This window comes from Amphibalanus amphitrite, unplaced genomic scaffold (assembly GCF_019059575.1).
Source record: "Amphibalanus amphitrite isolate SeventyFive unplaced genomic scaffold, NRLGWU_Aamphi_draft 001050F_arrow, whole genome shotgun sequence".
NCBI classification, from domain to species: Eukaryota; Metazoa; Arthropoda; class Thecostraca; order Balanomorpha; family Balanidae; genus Amphibalanus; species Amphibalanus amphitrite.
The window spans coordinates 167163-183746 of NW_024882544.1; the positions used below are offsets into that span (position 1 = coordinate 167163).

The window sequence follows — 16584 nt, forward strand, 5'->3', positions numbered from 1 at the left end:
AGAGAGAGAGGAGAGAGAGAGAGAAGAGAGAAGAGGGAGAGGAGAGGAGAGAGAGAGGAGAGAGAGAGAGAGAGAGGGAGGAGAGAGAGAGAGAGAGAGAGAGAGGAGAGAGAGAAGAGGAGGAGCGAGAGAGGGGAGAGAGAGAGAGAGAGAGAGAGAGGAGAGAGAGAGAGGGAGGAGAGGGAGAGGGGGGGGGAGAGGGGGGAGGAGAGAGGAGAGAGAGAGAGGAGGGAGAGGGAGAGGAGAGAGAGAGAGGGAGAGAGGGAGAGAGAAGAGAGAGGAGAGGAGGAGAGGAGGAGAGAGGGAGAGAGGAGAGAGGAGAGGAGAGAGGGAGAGAGAGGAGGAGAGAGGGAGAGAGAGGAGAGGAGGAGAGAGAGAGAGGAGAGAGGGAGAGAGGGAGAGAGAGAGAGAGAGAGAGGAGAGAGAGAGAGAGAGAGAGAGAGAGAGGAGAGAGAGAGAGAGAGAGAGAGGAAACGAGGTAATGAAAGGGTGGAAGTGAAGATGCTAATGTGTATGAAAATGCAGGAGAGGCATGCACGTTACTCGGTGCCCCGTTAGGTAGAATGCAAGACAGGCTGGTACACATCTTTCGGAAAGGGAGAGGCTATCAGGCCCTGCTATCCGAACTGATGCCCACCCGGGTCAACTGGAGGCTGGAGCTCCTGGCTCCTGCCCTCCTCGGGGGGAGGAGGGGGGGGGGGCTCAGGGCGGGGAGAGGAGTGCGCCGTGCCCAGCCGCTCGGAACAGCGCTCTAATAAAGCCATTCGGCGACGATTTACGGGCGTCCGAGCGGCGTTTAGCGCTGCGAATTAGGTCCGTGGCGGCGGATCGCTCACGGACGGCCAGTCTGACGGCCGCCGACAGACGGGGCAGCCCGGCGCGGTTCGTGTCCAACAGCGATTTGGCGGCGCGCGAACACCTCCCAGAGGCGCGGCCCGCCCCCGGCCGCTCAGAGGTCAAGCTGCTGACAGCTCCGAACTGGGTTAGCGCCGGTATAATGCCGTGACCTCTGGCCGACCGCAGTGTGGTCAGAAAGGTTCGTGACGGAGTCATGTGGCGAACGGCGGCCGCTCATCAGCCGAGCGATGGTGAGCGGGCGATGGACCTCCGGCAGACCCACTGAACTATCAGCTGACGGCGCCAGCTGTGGATCGTTCCTCCGCGGTTACCAAGCGGAGACAGACAGCCAGTAGCGCCCGGTCAGCTCCCGTGCCAGATCTGTGCGAACCTCTGTCACCTGTCAAATCCGTGTGAACCTGTCACCCGGGTGGAGATATCCGCCGACACTGCACGCACTGCGTCCTAGCCCGGGGGTGCTACGAGCTGGCATTCATTATCCCGGCGCGCTACACGCCCAACAGGCTCCCAGTCGCCACCGACCCTCCGGCGCTCGAATTTGCACACGCCCATTTATACAGACGTATCTGCAGACAGCAGCTCTCTGCGAGCACGGCTCACGGCCATTCGCACACTACAACAGGCGCTCCTCACGTTTATTGTAGTAACTCAACTTAAACACATTCACTGACAAGTTTTGGCGTCGGTGACAAATCGTTTAACAGAGACGGACAGCACTGCGAGCCACTGAACATTTCGCTATTCATGATACGGTTCAAACGTCGTCGGACGACGCGGATGCAGCCGGTGACAGCGCTGAGAACGACAGCCTCGCGCGGCTCCCCTACCGGCACTGACCGCCCAACGCCCCTGAATCTATCCCCAAATCACACCGTACATCATTGTATCTGAGCTCGGATCGCGTACAAAGCCGACGCAAAACGACCGCAAAACCGAGCACACACCGCTGTCAACTGAAACGTTCGTTCCCTGCGCTGAGAAAGCCAAGCGCGACGGGCCGGGCACGGGACAGGCGAGACGTTCGGAACGACTGCCCAGCGACGATGGCATGGACAGCGAGACGGTCGTTATCCAAAATACGTTTGACACATACAAGCGTGACCCGTGGTGGCCACTGAACAATTGACAGTCCCCCCACCCCCTCCCCCCACGTTCCGAGTACCCCACACATTCATACATGAACACGCTGAGCAGCTGACCGACCACAGCCGGTCACAGTCGAACATCACTGACGGTACGCCGCAGATTGCGCCCCAGTCGCTCCCAGGTGACTACCAGAGCCGCACCGAGCGGCGGGGGCCAGTGCGCTGGCGGGTGCGCGCGATGGAGGCCCGGCGGTCGCGCGGCAGCGGCTCCTGCTCCGGCGAGTCCTCCGAGCGGCGCTGGATCTCCTCCAGCTGCTCCTCCGTGACCAGTACCAGCGGACTGCCGGCCTCCTGCGGCTCCGAGGGCAGGCGCGTCGTGCGGCGCCGCCGCCGACGGCCGGCAGCCGCGCCCGCCGGCGGCGGCATCGCCTCGGCCGCCGCCTCAGCGATAGCCGGCAGCGCCGAGCGGCGCGCGGTGGCACCCGCCTGACTGCGGCGGCCGACCGCGCGGCGCACAGGCGGCGACTGCTCTCCGTCCGACGGCGGGTCCTCGTCCTCGTCAGCCGCCGCCGCCGCCCTGCTCTTCTTCGTTCCGCGGCCTGTTTTCGCCGCGGTGGGTGGTGTGGCGGGTTCCGAGCCCTTGGCCGGCCGCCGTTTGCGCCCAGAGGCGGTGACGCGCGTCTCGGGCGGCTGCTCCGAGACCGCCCGTGTCGGCAGCCGAGCCGGCGAGGACGGCTGGACGGACAGACTGCGCGCGCGGGTGCTGCGCGCCGGGGAGGCCGGCGGCGCCATGCCGTCGTCCTCATCATCCTCCACGTCCTCTGAGGAACCCCGCAGTCGGCGCGCCTTGGACGCCCGCTCGGGGCTACCGCCAGCCTCCGACGATTCACTCGCCTGAGACTGTTTTCTGGTGCGTTTGCTCGCAGAGGGAGGAACAGGCACATCGGCTTCAGAGGATTCAGACATCTTCCTGGTCCGTGTGGCTCTCGCCGGAGTGGGCTCCTCAGCGGCCGTGCTCTCAGAAACCTTCCTCGTTCGCCTTCCGCTCTGTGTGGTGTCTGCGGCCGTCTGCTCTCCCTGGCTCTCGGAGGTCTTCCTACTGCGTCTGGTCTTCTTAGCTGTATCCAACACTGATGGTTCCTCTGGTTCCTCAGAAGCTTTTCTAGTACGTCTGGTCTTCTTTGCTGTGTCCAGAACTGATGGTTCTTCTGGCCCCTCAGAAGCTTTTCTGGTACGTCTGGTCTTCTTTGCTGTATCCAGAACTGATGTTTCTTCTGGCTCCTCAGAAGCTTTTCTGGTGCGTCTAGTCTTCTTTGCTGTGTCAAGAACCGATGCTTCTTCTGGCTCCTCAGAAGCTTTTCTAGTGCGTCTGGTCTTCTTTGCTGTGTCCAGAACTGATGCTTCTTCTGGCTCCTCAGAAGTTTTTCTGGTACGTCTGGTCTTCTTTGCTGTATCCAACACTGATTGTTCTTCCGGCTCTTCAGAGGCTTTTCTTGTACGTCTTGTTTTCTGAGCTGTGCTCTGGGCAGTCGGCTCTTCTGGTTCCTCAGAAACTTTTCTGGCACGCCTCGTTTTGACGGTGGTATCGGGGCCCGCCTTATCTTTGGGCTCTTCGGAGCCATCTCTGGTTGCCGCTCCCTTCTTAGTGGTATCTTCAAACACCGAGTCATCGCCATGTTCCGACTGAGAAGCCTTTCTCGTTCTCCTGCCTCTCGAGGTCGCGGGAGCGGTGGCCTGCTCGGGCTCCTCTGACACCTGTCGGGTCCTCAGCCGTCTGGATGGTGTGGAGACCGGTGACCCAGGCTCGACCGAGCCTCCCCGCAGCGAGTCCGTCTCTGCGCCCGCCTCCTCGGGCTCCTGCGAGACGCTGCGGGTCCGCGCGCTGCGTCGGAGAGGCGTGGCCGGACCCACCGAGCCCGCCCGCGACCGAGAGCTCTTCCTTGCGGATGTCGGCGCTTGCTCCGGCTCTGCCGAGGCGCTGCGGCGGGAGCTCTTTCGCATGGAGGTTGGTGCCTGCTCTGGCTCCGCAGAGGCGCTCCGGCGAGCGCTCTTACGCGTGGAGGTCGGCTCCGGCAGAGGCTCCTCAGTTTCGCCTTCCTGCTCCTCTGTGGCAGCGGCAGTGTCCGGCTCAGCGGGCTCGCCGCTCGCAGCTCCGACACTGCGCCCTTCAGGTACAGGTGAGAGAGGATCCACGGCCGCCAGAAGACTGAGCCGGGAGCGGGGAGTCACACCGCCAACGCTGCGGCGAACGCTGCGCCGCGCTCTGGACGGGGTGGTCAGAGCAGCGGCCGAGTCTGTCGGCGGCGATGGAGGAGCCTCCGAGGGGTGCTCCTCAGCCACTGGAGAGAGCGACGACACTTCGGCGCGCGCAGCCGCCGCCGCCGCCTGCCTCGTTGGTGGAGATGAGGTTGGCGTGGTGATCTTGACAACGGGCGACGTGGACTGTCCTGCCTTCTCCGGAGATCTTGTGACGGCTTTCTCTTTCTTCGGCGACGGTATCGCTCGCCGAGTTTTTGGTGAGGGCGTCGTGTCCTCCTCCGCTGAACCGACCTCCTGAGAGGACGGCGTCCCCGCAGCGGCGGCAGGCACCACCGGCTCCGACCCAGCTCCGTCCACTTCTGCTGCAGGCTCAACGGCTGCCTCTGTGGACTCTGTCTCCTTGGATTTGACGGCTGCCTCTGTGGTTTCGATGGCCGCCTCCTTGGTCTCAACGGCTGTTGTTGTGGACTCAATAGCCGTCTCCATGGCTTCAACGACTGTCTCTACAGTTTCCACAACTGTCTCTGTTGTTTCAACTGTCGTGGCCACCACCGCGGTTGTCTCGACGGCTGCCTCTGTGGACTCGACGGCTTCCTCTGTGGACTCAGCAGCAGTCTCCGTGGCGTCGTCGGCCGTCTCCACAGTTTCAACAGTAGTCTCCATTGTTTCAACTGTCTCCGCTGTCTCAACTGTTTTCGTGGTCACCATCGCGGTTGTCTCTGCAATTTCAACGGCTGCCTCTGTGGGCTCGGTGACTGTCTCCGTGGTTTCAACTGTCTCCGAGGTCACCACCCTTGTCTTTGCAGTCTCAACGGCTGTGTTAGTTGAGTCGACAGCTGATTCGGTGGTTTCGACGGTTATCTTCTCCGTGGTTTCAACAGTCCTCTCCTCCGTGGCTTCAACAGCCATCTCCGTGGTTTTGACGATAGTCTCCGTGGACTCTACGACTGCCTTCGTGGTCTCTACAGCCGCCTGGGTCTCCACGTCTGTCTCGGTTGTCTTCTCGGTGATCTGTTCGGCGGCCCCGGAGCCGGCCCGCCGTCGGAGACTGCGCCGTGGGGTCAGCAGAGGCGACCCGGCCGCCGGACTGGGCCGACGCAGCAGAGACGAGCGAGTCAGACGGTCGGCAGGTGGCGAGCGCGGCGGACTGGGCGCCGCCGGCTCGGCCGGCCCCTGCTGCAGCGAGGTGAAGCCGGCGAACTGCGGCGGCTCCTGCTCGTCCTCACTGTCCGACTCGAGTCGAAGAGTCATACTGGACACCGCCTCCGAGCTGTTTGAAAGCACACCAGAGGTGATGGCCGTTGGCCCGATCGTCGTAGACAGATCAGGCAGTTGGAGAGCCTGGTCGATCCTCTGCAGAGCTTCCTGCAAGCCAGCCGGCGGTGCCAAGTAACTTTCCGACATCGGTGATGTCTCCTCGTCGTCGTCCGGGACGCCGGTCACCCAGGCCGTCCGTCGCTCGACTGCAGACTGTTCGTCCGGTATGGAGCGGCGGTGGGACTCGGTGCTTCCAGTGTTGACCTGATCACCACCCGATACCACCTGAGCCTCCAGCTCAGCCAGCCTGCGGTCCAACAAGTCACTCTCTGGAGTACCGGTCACCCAGGCGGCCTCCCTCACAGCTAACGGCTCTGCTCCTGACGTCACCTCCGGCGCTGGCGACTCCCGCCCTGCAGTCTCCTTCCCAGCAGAGACCGCGCCGGGTCCCGTCAGAATCTGCGCCTCGAGCGAGCTCAGGGTGCGATCCTGCGTCTCACTCTCCTCTCCAGTGACCCAGGCAGTCCTCTTCACAACCAGAGGCTCTTCACCGGCCGCGCCGGCGGAGATCTTCTCCGGCGACTTCTCAGGGGACGGCTTCGCCCGCTGAGGGCTGTTGTCAGCTCCCGTCAAAATCTGGGCTTCCAGCGCTTCCAGACCACCCTCCGCCGGCTCGGCATCAGCCAGCGCCGCCAGACTGGTGAACTTGTTACCGATCAGTGGGCTAAACTCTCCAGACGAGTTGGACTCACGCCGCTCGCTCTTCTGTGATGACGCAGCGGGTGTCTTATTGTCCTCGGACGGAGTGACGGGCTCACCCTCATCCTTTTCTGACATGGCTGGTTCTTCTTCAGGCGCAGCAGCCTCCGATTCATTCTCTGAAGCCACTGATTTCTGATCTTCCTCGGACACGATTTGATTCTGTTCGCTTTTCTCCAACAGTGCGGTCGGCTCGGTCGCTCGTGCGCTCACGGGAGACACCTCAGTACGAATCACAGCACTGACCTCGCTACGCTCTTCGCGCACGCCCGACCTGTCACCAAGCTCTTCAGTATCACAGACGGCTGCCCGGGCTGACCGGTGCAGCTCTCGGCGCGGACTAGGGGTCACCAGATGAAGCTCTGCCCGCGGATCGACGGCTTCTTCGTGCTCCTGGTCGCCGACGGTACGCCGCTGCAGCTCCTGCTGTGGAGTCGAGTGCCGCTGTCCAACTTCATCCTCATGCGCCGGAGAGCCCTCGCTCATCGTTTCGTCGTCGTCACCAGTATGTGATCTGCGCGACACGTCGCCACCCATCGTCACCACGTCACTCTCGTCATGCCAGGAGCGCTCTACCAGCTGCAGCTGGCGCTCGCGGCCAAAGAACTCGAGCGTCTGCTCAGCTACCGTCGGGCTCGCCTCGAAACTGTAGAACTCACTGTCGTCTAGCTCACTAGCCAGCGACTGACGTTTGCTCGGCGGTGAGGCTGGCTCGGGTGTCGGCGGTTTTCGCTCGGCGGCAGTCAATACTTCAGCCATAGCGATCCGCGGCTCGGGCAGACGGCTGATGCGCGGCGCTAGCGGTGCCGGCGTCTTCCCAGGTGTGAACAGAGACGCCAGTCGGACCGGCGCGGGAGTCGACGGAGTCTGAGAGTGCTCGGGAGCCACCGGGGACGCGGACGAGAGGACCGGAGCACGCAGAGGAGCCGGCGTCTTCCCAGGGGTGAAAAGAGTGGCCAGCGGCGGGGGAGTATGATCAGCACGGCTCTCCTCCAGCGAGCGGCGGCCGCGCAGCATGCCAAACCGCAGCTGCTTGGATGGCGTGTCCTCAGTGCGCGAGGCGCCGCTCGATTCCAAGTAGCGGCGCACCTTGAGAATTGACTGCGGCGTCCTGGTGGCGGCTGGAGTGGTCATCTGGGGCGTGCCGGGCTCAATATCGGAGCGGCGCGGCGCCCGGCGCACAGGCGGTGTCTGCAGCAGACGCCGCACGTCGGGCCGCAGCGGACGTCGCTGGCCGGCTGCCGGACTGTCGAATACGTCATCATCTTCCGGCAGTTTCCGCTTGTGGCGAGGACGGAATGGCGTGGCGGCGACCGCCGGAGTCGCTGGTTTCTTGCCGTTCTGTTCGAGTACCTCCTGGATGAGGATGGCGCGCGAGCGGACGTCGGCCGGCACCTGGTGTAGCTGTGCCGAGAGCGGGCGGCGGCGACTGGCGACGGTGCCGTGACGGGGAACTCCAGCCGACGGAGAGCCGTCGCGGCGGTGGATCAGCGTCGGCAGCAGCTGATGGAGCGACTGCCGAAACTCGGCCCGCGCCGGGGCAGGGGGCGCAGCGGCGGCCGCCAGTCTCCGCTGCAGGTCGCCCGCCTCCCGGTACCGGCCCCGCTGTAGATAGAACACGTGCAGCAGCTCGGCACACTCACGGTCCGCGTTCTTCTCCAGAAACTGGATGAATTGCCGTTCGAGCGCGGCGTCCAGCGGCTGACGCATCAGCTGTGTGAGCAGGCGGCGCTGCTTGCAGCCCTCCAGGAGCCATCCAGTGAGCTCGTCGCCTCCCAGAGGACGGTGGCGGCGCTCATAGCGCAGCGCCTCAGTCACCAGACCGTTATCCAGCAGCACGCGCAGGTGGAGCCGCAGATCGGCGGCGTGCGGCGCCGGGAGGTGGCGCGCCCGGGCGTACTGCAGGGCAGCGCGCGGCGCCTGCTGCGCCAACAGCGACTCTACCACGCGCCGGTGCTGCCAGGCGCTGAGATCCGCCGGCCGGACCAGCGGGTCCATCAGGAACACCAGAGCAGAGTCCACATTGCCGTGATCCAGGTGCCAGAAGGCGTGCGTCAGCTTGATCAGGCTGGGCGGCATGGCGAAGCTGGAGGGGAACGACTTGAGCGTGTCGTGGTGTTCGTCGGAGACGAGTCGGCTGAGGTCGAGCAGCAGATAGTGCAGCAGGCGGTGTTTACGCACGTCCGTCACCCCGTCCAGCAGGTAGGCACGGGTCAGCGCCTGCAGCGAGCGCGGCGGGTACGCGCCGTCGCCGTCCTCCTGCCAGTAGGCGCGCAGCGGCTCACCCAGCTCCTCCACCAGGCCGTCCACCATGAGCAGGCGGCGTCCCAGCTGTCTGCGCCGCTCGGCGTACCACTGCGCTAGCGCCGCGCCCGGGTACGCGAACTCGACTGACTCGCCGGCCTCCTCGTCAGCCTGTTCTGGCAGCAGGCCGGCGTGACACAGCCACAGGATCACACCCGTGTGCAGACTACGCACACGCAGCACGTAGCTCTTGGACTCGAGCTCGGCGCGGCCGCCGTCAGTGTTTGGAGTTCTGGCGGCCATAGTGTCTAGAACTGTGACCATACCGTCCAACTGAGCGCGCAGTCCGTGTAGGATGGCCAGATCTTCGTCAGAGAGATTCCCGGCGCTCATGTCAAACAGCGGTACACACGATGCGTCGATGCGAGATACCACCTCGACGGCGTGCTGCCACAGCCAGTTGAGTAGCGCGCGCAGCGTGCAGCCGCCCGGGTCGGAGTCTCCTGATGACCAGCGTGTCGCGCACGACGCCAACAGCGAGCTGAAGCCGCGCTCTAGCGCCAGAGTAAGCAGCGCCTCGCGCTGTTCGGCCGGAGAGACGGCACCGGCGGACACCAGGCCAAGCCGGCGCGCCGCCTCGTACGCCTGCAGGGGCTGTGACAGCTGGGCGCCTCCAGTGGCCTGCAGGGCACGCAGCAGCTGCTCCTGCGGTCCGCAGAACGACATGGTCTGCACGCCCACGTCCAGCAGGAGGGTGGCCGTCAGCAGACCCGAGCGCGGCTCGGCGGCGCGCACCGACACGCCCATCACGATACCGTCACTGGCGTCCAGCGAGAAGAAGCGCAGGTACTCGCAGCGCTCGAGGCCGGCCGCGTCCACGCGGTGCGGTAGCTGCGCCTGGTACCAGCGGTTCAGGTCGAACAGCGCCAGACAGGTGCAGGCTGAGGCGCCGTCCTCAGTCCACGCCTCCCAGGCCAGCGCGCAGCAGGTGCCGTCTCGCGGCGCCAGGCTGTCGTCTCCGCCACCGCTGCTCTCCAGGCCGGCAGCCGGCAGCGCGAAGGCCGACAGCAGGCAGCTGGCCGACACACGGCCGGCGTCCGGCTGCTCGGGCGTGGTGGTCAGATCGTACACCAGCTTCCGACCTGCCTGCTGCAGGCCGCGGTAGACGGGTATGCCTTCCTCCCAGGACCGCTCTGTGTAGAGTAGCGCGTACAGCGCCGCCGAGGCCACAGAGCCGTTCATGTCGTGGTAGGCCGGCACGCTGTTGATGACCCACAGGTAGACGAAGCGGCGCGGGTCGTTCTCGGGTTCCAGGAAGACGCAGCCGACCACTGGCAGCTGGCCGGCCTCGTACCGACTGGCGAACTCCAACTGAAGTGTCTCCAGACTCCACACCTGACGGTGGCACAATAGCAGCTCACAGCGCAGTTTGGGAACCACATTTTATGGGAAATTCGTGAAAATGCAAACCAGATAAATAGTTCTAAATGCAAACATGCTAAATTGAAACGTTCTCAACCCAACTGTTGAGCACCATCGATCTATGACACATAGCAAGAAAACTGAAGAAACACTTTGCCACCACCAAACCACCAAAACTCAGTTTATTATGTCTTGCATTAACATTAAATGTTGGTGCAATAGTCGTACAGTACTTTCAAAAGTACAAATAACGGCAATCGTTAGACAGTTCATAGTAATGCGTCAGCTGCCAGCCCTGCCACAATCGCATTATATTTAGCCTACGACATTGCTGCATCACGAGAACTGGGAAAACTGAGAAGTAACGCAAAAAATATGCATTCCACCTGCAAGTTCCATTAGGAGAAGCTGCCGTAGAACAATGTCACCCCGCTTCCATCCGCCCCTCCCCCGCAGCCCCGACTCCGTACCTGGAAGCATCCGAAGCTGAGACCGACGACCAGGCTTCGCAGCTGGGGCAGCCAGTGAACGGTCGAGACCCAGGTGTCGTCGGCAGGCTGGGCGTGCTCGAGCCGGCCCGCCGCTGACCGGTGCTGGTACATACCGCCCTCCACGGCTGCGTCGTTGAGCGGTAGACACAGGTGGTTGCCGAGCGCCGCCTGCTCGTGGCGCCGCTGCGCCGCCGCCGGCTCCAGTACAGTGACGTAAGTGGGCACGCCAGGGCTGCGTTCGTCTGTGTCCACTGGCCCGTCCAGGCAGAGGTCGAGCAGCAGCACGAAGCCGGCCTGTGTGCCGACGGCGGCCAGCACGCCCATGGCCTGTAGCGGCGGACACAGGTCGACCGAGTCGGTCGGCGCGCGCAGCACGTGCAGAGCCGTCACCTGGTGGGGCAGTCGGACGGCGCGCACCACTGCCGCCGCCGACAGGTCGAACACGCACACCATACCGCCGCCGGTAGCGCCGGCCGAGTCGGAGCGGCCGCCGCAGTCGAGACCGACGGCGAGCAGGTGGGCAGCGGCCGGACCGACCGCCTCGGCCACGGAGCAGACGGCAGTCACCTGCGGCGGAGCGCCGTCCGAGCAGTGCGCACCGAACGTCCAGGCGGCGCGGCGCGCGCCCGTCCGGCAGCAGAGCACCTCGAGCGCGGCGCCGTTGGCCGCCCAGGCCAGCCGGCCGCCGGGCAGCGGCTGGCCGAACGGCGCGCCCGGCGCCTGGTCAGCGGCGCCGGCGGGGTCGGCGCCGGGCCGCGCCGCCGCCTGATGTAGCCGCTGGTGGGTGACGGCCGAGAACGGCAGCAGCCGGTGGCCGCCACTGGGCGTGACCACCACCATGGCTGCTCAGTCTGCCAACAGTGCAGTCATAGACACATTAGATACTCAGTCCGGTCACATTCAGCATGACACAGCAACACAACAGCACACACAGATAACACAGGAAACTGGGTCTGGGTTTTGTTTAGCACTGAAAGGTTGCTATTGAAAAATTGTCATTTCACCATAAAGGGGCATTACAAACACATTTAGAATACACTGTGATTGAGACATAATGCAGTTCTTGCAGTTAACTCAATGTTCATTGTTCAGATGCTTGAAATGCTTGCTACTCAAATGAACAAATAAAAAAGTTCACATAAATTAAGCAGAAATAAATATACAGCAGCCAGCATGAAATGAGATCCAAAAGACAGAACTTGCTCATACAATTCAAAAATAGACTCTTTCATTGAAATTGTAACAAGTCCTATCAGCTACTACTATTAGACATAGTAAATAGTAATGCAGTGACTCTCTGGGACATGGTCATTTTCCACAGTACCCAGAAATGCAGGCTCTGTATTCATGCATTGCAGCTCAGTAAGGGCTAAGGCAAGCACAAAACCATGGCCTATGGCATGGCTAATGCAGAGAAGGTAGGTAGGTGTGTACCACAGGAAAGCTACAGCAGCCAACTGCCAAATTGATGTAGTTGCACATGACAGACGTCAGACCTACTAATGTTGTCTACTAATTGTTACAAAATGAAATTTGTCAGAAATTGCACAGATCCCACTCCCAGGACAACCAATCACAAAAACTGAGATGGTCCAGGCCAATTGATGGTCTTCAAGCATGGAATAATGGTGGAAAGAATTGCTAATAGAAGTCTCATTGAACTAACTATTTTGCATTCATTCAGAGTTAACAGTTCTGAGAAAATCTCTCCACGCTACCTCAGATCCATGATCCATGATCCCAGATCATGGATCCAAGATGGATCTCGAGGGTTTTTCTCAGAACTGTTAACTCTGAACTCTGAAGGAATGCAAAATAGTTGATTCATTGAGAGGCTTCTATTAGTCATATTTTCCACATTAATCCAAAGCTTGACCATCAATCTAATGGCCATCTGTTTTTGTGATTCAGATTGGTTGTCCTGGAATCCGTGCCATGTCTGCTATTTGGTTTCTGTGCCATGCCTAGTGGACCAAATGCTAACTGGAACTGGCATGCTGAACCAAATGGCCAAGTAGCTGCAATATCGCATGCATTGCTTGGGAATTGAACCACCCTAGCTAGCTGGGTTACCTACTGGTGAGAAAGACGGCTCAGCAAGGAAAATAGGGAAATGTAGGCAAATACACATTTGATATAAATAACCAGATAACAATACAGGAGTAATTTTTATGTATATTGATGTTAGCACTAAACCTCGCAGATATATCAATATCATTTAAAATGTAGATCGAGATATCGAGATCCCGGCCCGGCTCCGTGGCCGGAGACGGATTTGTAAGCGATCTTATTACAATTGTGAATGGAAATTACTACCAACTTACTTTAATTACGTGCAATAGTAGTCAGCTACTACGGAAAGCAGCAAAACATCCCACTAACCCCTAAAAATCCCAAATATCGGCCCAACAAACCCCAACCCCATACAAAATTTACAAATCGTCCAGCGAGCTCCACGCGCGCTCCAACGGAAACTTAAAATCATATGTTAGCTTTTGGTGATGTCACGAAAAGCTAGTCAGCAAATCAGCATGCAGCATTTCGCCAAATAAATGGAATGTGACGTCATATTTAGCAAATAATATAGTTTGAAATAAAGCCATTGTTTTCTACAAAGCTGGCGCGTTTGTGTTAAATACCGGCGAAAGATTTGTATTGGTTGTAGGTATTGCGGGTATTGCATTGGTATTGGTATTTGATTGGTATTGCTTTGAAGCGAGCTGCTGTTTTTCGCGTGAAGAGTTTCAAGCCAAGATACGGTATATAGCTATATACTCTGGTATATAGGGCCTTGCAACTTGTAAGATACTTACTTACTTACTTACTTACGAAGTACAGAATTTGGATAGGCCAGACTAGGCCTTTAGAAACCTTTCTAGTCGAGCTCCTCGTGCGTCTGACTATTCATCTGCGTGAGGGATGTCGTGTGCATGGTGTGCCCAGTGAGCGTCAAGCCGGTTTTTGAATTGGTTCAGGGTGTCGGATGCGACGACCAGTGACGGTAGGCTGTTCCAGTCGTTGATGACCCGGATGGAGAACGCGTTGCGCCGAATCCTGGAGACCACTCGCGGCTTGGCTAGTCTCCATTGGTGTCCTCTTGTAGCAGGAGTTCTGTCGGCTGCCATCTTGAAGAAGTTGCGAGGGTCCATGTCCAGTCCACCGCGGAGCAGCTGATAAACCGCGATCATATCTCCACGCCTCCATCTGTAGTACAGCATTGGTAGCTGCAGCACTTTCAGATACGTGATCTTGCGATAGAGGGTGCCGAAAGTAGGTAACTAACGCTATCTCCGATTTTCTTGGAGCATTGAATCCCTTGACGGTTGATGTGTGAGTTGAAGCCTTATCTATCATGCATATTAAATTTTGGAGGGTTTGTTAATTTGTACTTACCCAACACTGCCGCTACTGGTTTAAGTGCCGAAAAGTCAGGAAGAAAAAGCTGATTGATAGCAGTGGTAGGTACCTACCCACCACACCAGCCTACACACTATAAGTTAAGCCCTGGGTGCTAAATGTGATGTTCATTGTCCTTAATTTGCCTTGCCTCACCACGCAGTAGACTCGAAGCCTAACATGCTCTATTTCCATTGAGTCCAACTCCAACCAATGCCCTTCTGAGTTCTGCAGCAAGTTTGTCTGAGAATGCATTGAATGTAAACTCATGGATTCCTGTTTCCATCTCCCTCAGAACACAGAATCACTGCCAGAAGCTGAGTAGCCACACTGGGCATGAATATCAGATGGCTCTAGTGTTAATGACAAGGTCCCAGCCAGCAAACTTGGTCCAGGCCATATCTGGTTTTACTCTGGCAGCTGGCTAGCTCTGGCATTTACTCTATCCAAAGCATGGGCAAGGTCTGGAGCTGTACTGGAGCTGACTGGTATGATCCCAATTCCCAGAGCTCGCCCACTTTACAGCCGGACTTATGCCATATCAGCCATGCCATACCTCAACCGTATATACTTCAGCCACAGTAAGCCAGAGCAGCTATGAGGCAACCGGACCTGGCCATAGCACGCCGTGGCAGGGAGCTCTAGGTACTTGAGCTGGACTATTTATATACACTGTGAGCTGGACGACTTGGTGGTCTCTGGTCTGAAACCATTCCTACCAACTCTGAAGCGCTATGCTCTACAGCTAAGACTGGCTAACCGGAATAGAGCCATCGACCCAAACCCCCTGTTCTGACGGCATTCCGTTTACACCATCCCAAATCTGGCATGTTGGAGCTGCTGGGGTAAAACGAACTTGAGCCAAACCAAATTGCTGGCTGGGGCGATGCTAAGGTGATATCTTATCAACAGTCAACTCTGTATTGACACACATTTTCATTGATTGACCTGAGTCACTCATTTCTCAAACCTGTCTTGTTTCAGGACCACAGCTGCTGTCCTGCTTGGTGCAGGACCTGTCTGACATCACATCTGGGGCTCAGCCATGAGTACATCCAAGCATCGCAACTTTGAGTCGGGCCACCATGACCTGATCAATGATGTGGCGTTTGACTTTTATGGCCGCCGGCTAGCCACCTGTTCCAGCGACCACACAGTCAAGGTGTGGGACCAGAACGAGCAGGACCAGTGGCAGTGCACGTGCTCGTGGCGCGCTCACTCCGGCGCCGTGTGGAAGGTGACCTGGGCACACCCAGAGTTCGGCCAGGTGCTAGCCACGTGCTCGTTCGACCGCACGGCCGCCGTCTGGGAGGAGATCGTCAGCGACGCGTCCAGCGACCACCACCAGACGACGTGGATCCGGCGCGCGCCGCTAGTCGACTCGCGTACCTCTGTGTCGGACGTGCGCTTCTCGCCGCGCTACATGGGTCTCCAGCTGGCCACCGTCTCGGCCGACGGCGTCATCCGCATCTACGAGGCCATGGACGTGATGAACCTGAGCACGTGGTCGCTGGAGCACGAGCTCAACATGCGCTGCGCCGGCTCGTGCATCAGCTGGTCGCCGGCGCCGTCGTTTTTGTCTCAGCTCCTGGCGGCCGGGTCCGAGGAGCCGCCCAACGCTACCAACCCGCACACGGGCGGTGCTAAAGTGCTCGTCTTCGAGTACAGCAAGAGCGCGCGCAAGTGGAGCAAGGTGCAGAACCTGACCGCCATCACCGACAAAGTGCACGACATCGCGTTTGCGCCCAACATGGGCCGCTCATTCCACGTGCTGGGCATCGCGTCGTCGGCGGTGCAGATTGTCGCTCTGACCCCGCCGGCTGACGGCAGCGGTCCGCTGGAGGTGCGCGAGCTGGCGCGGCTGGAGGACCACCGCTCGGTGGTGTGGCGCGTCGCCTGGAGCATCACTGGCACCATCCTGGGCTCCTCTGGAGACGACGGCTGCGTCCGACTCTGGAAGGCCAACTACCTGAACCACTGGAAGTGTGTGTGTAAGCTGCTAGCCGACAGCGGCTCGACGGCTGGTCGGGAGGGAGAGAAGAGTGCTGCAGGATCAGTGTCGGCCACTGCATTGTCCACGGCCAAGTACTACAAAATGGGGACCATCAAACACCCGAATGAGGTGGCCTGGCACTGACAGCCAGCCCACTTCGCATCTTCAAGCACACGCAACTGTGAGGCGGCGATTGATACTTTTCGAACCATACGGCAGGGGCATAGCCGACAGTGATGGGTGAACCAGAACCGTGCTATTGCCGTACATGCATCACCGCCTCTGTCATAGCATTGTGTGTCGGTTGCAGTCGCCACGCGAGTCAGTTCGTGACAGCTGAAATGCGGTGCCTACGCCGGGATTCTCATACGATTTGTGTATCTTCGCTGACCGGGCCTGGTGTGTCATGGTGTACGTAGGTCGGCGTGTGCCGCAGCCTACCTCACACGGTATCGTGTGGGTTCGAACTTGGGCTGTCTCTCAGGCTCGTTCAGTGTTCACCATTCAGTGATTATGGGGTGATGTTCATGTGCGGATGTGAGAGCAATGTGATCCTTAGGGTGAATGTTTGATGTTTGTGGAATGATGCTTGGCTGCGCACGGTTTCTGCGCGTGTGAGGGAGGGAGGGGGTGAGGAGCGCCATTCACTGTTACAATGTGGCTACGATGACTGGGATACTGAGCTGCCCGCGCGCATACCATTACTCGCAGTGAATGCCAATAAAATGCAAACGATTTAGCTTACTATTTTCAATCGAGACCCCTTCTCAATTTACAACTGCTGGCATCAGACTTGCCTTAGTGCCGTCTGTTCCATCTG

At 59.5% G+C, this 16584-nt stretch overlaps 2 protein-coding genes across 3 annotated transcripts; one reads left to right on the forward strand and one right to left on the reverse strand.

Moving 5' to 3' along the window:
• Positions 1-1479: 1479 nt before the first annotated feature.
• LOC122369573 (protein ELYS-like) lies at positions 1480-11068 on the reverse strand (the record flags this gene model as incomplete). The annotated part of the gene is made up of 2 exons (XM_043344413.1): positions 1480-9857; positions 10355-11068. Coding segments are annotated over 2 exons (8442 nt in total), but the record flags the coding sequence as incomplete, so codon positions are not given.
• Positions 11069-13081: 2013 nt separating this feature from the next.
• On the forward strand, positions 13082-16503 carry LOC122369577 (nucleoporin SEH1-like). Of its 2 annotated transcripts, none has more exons than XM_043344422.1 (2): positions 13082-13134; positions 14756-16503. In XM_043344422.1, exon 2 carries the CDS (start codon positions 14817-14819, stop codon positions 15906-15908), a length of 1092 nt encoding a protein of 363 aa, XP_043200357.1. In that variant the 5' UTR covers positions 13082-13134; positions 14756-14816; the 3' UTR covers positions 15909-16503. The 2 variants fall into 2 exon arrangements, with proteins under 2 accessions (XP_043200357.1, XP_043200356.1); XM_043344421.1 differs by having other exon boundaries at positions 13118-13175.
• Positions 16504-16584: the final 81 nt, after the last annotated feature.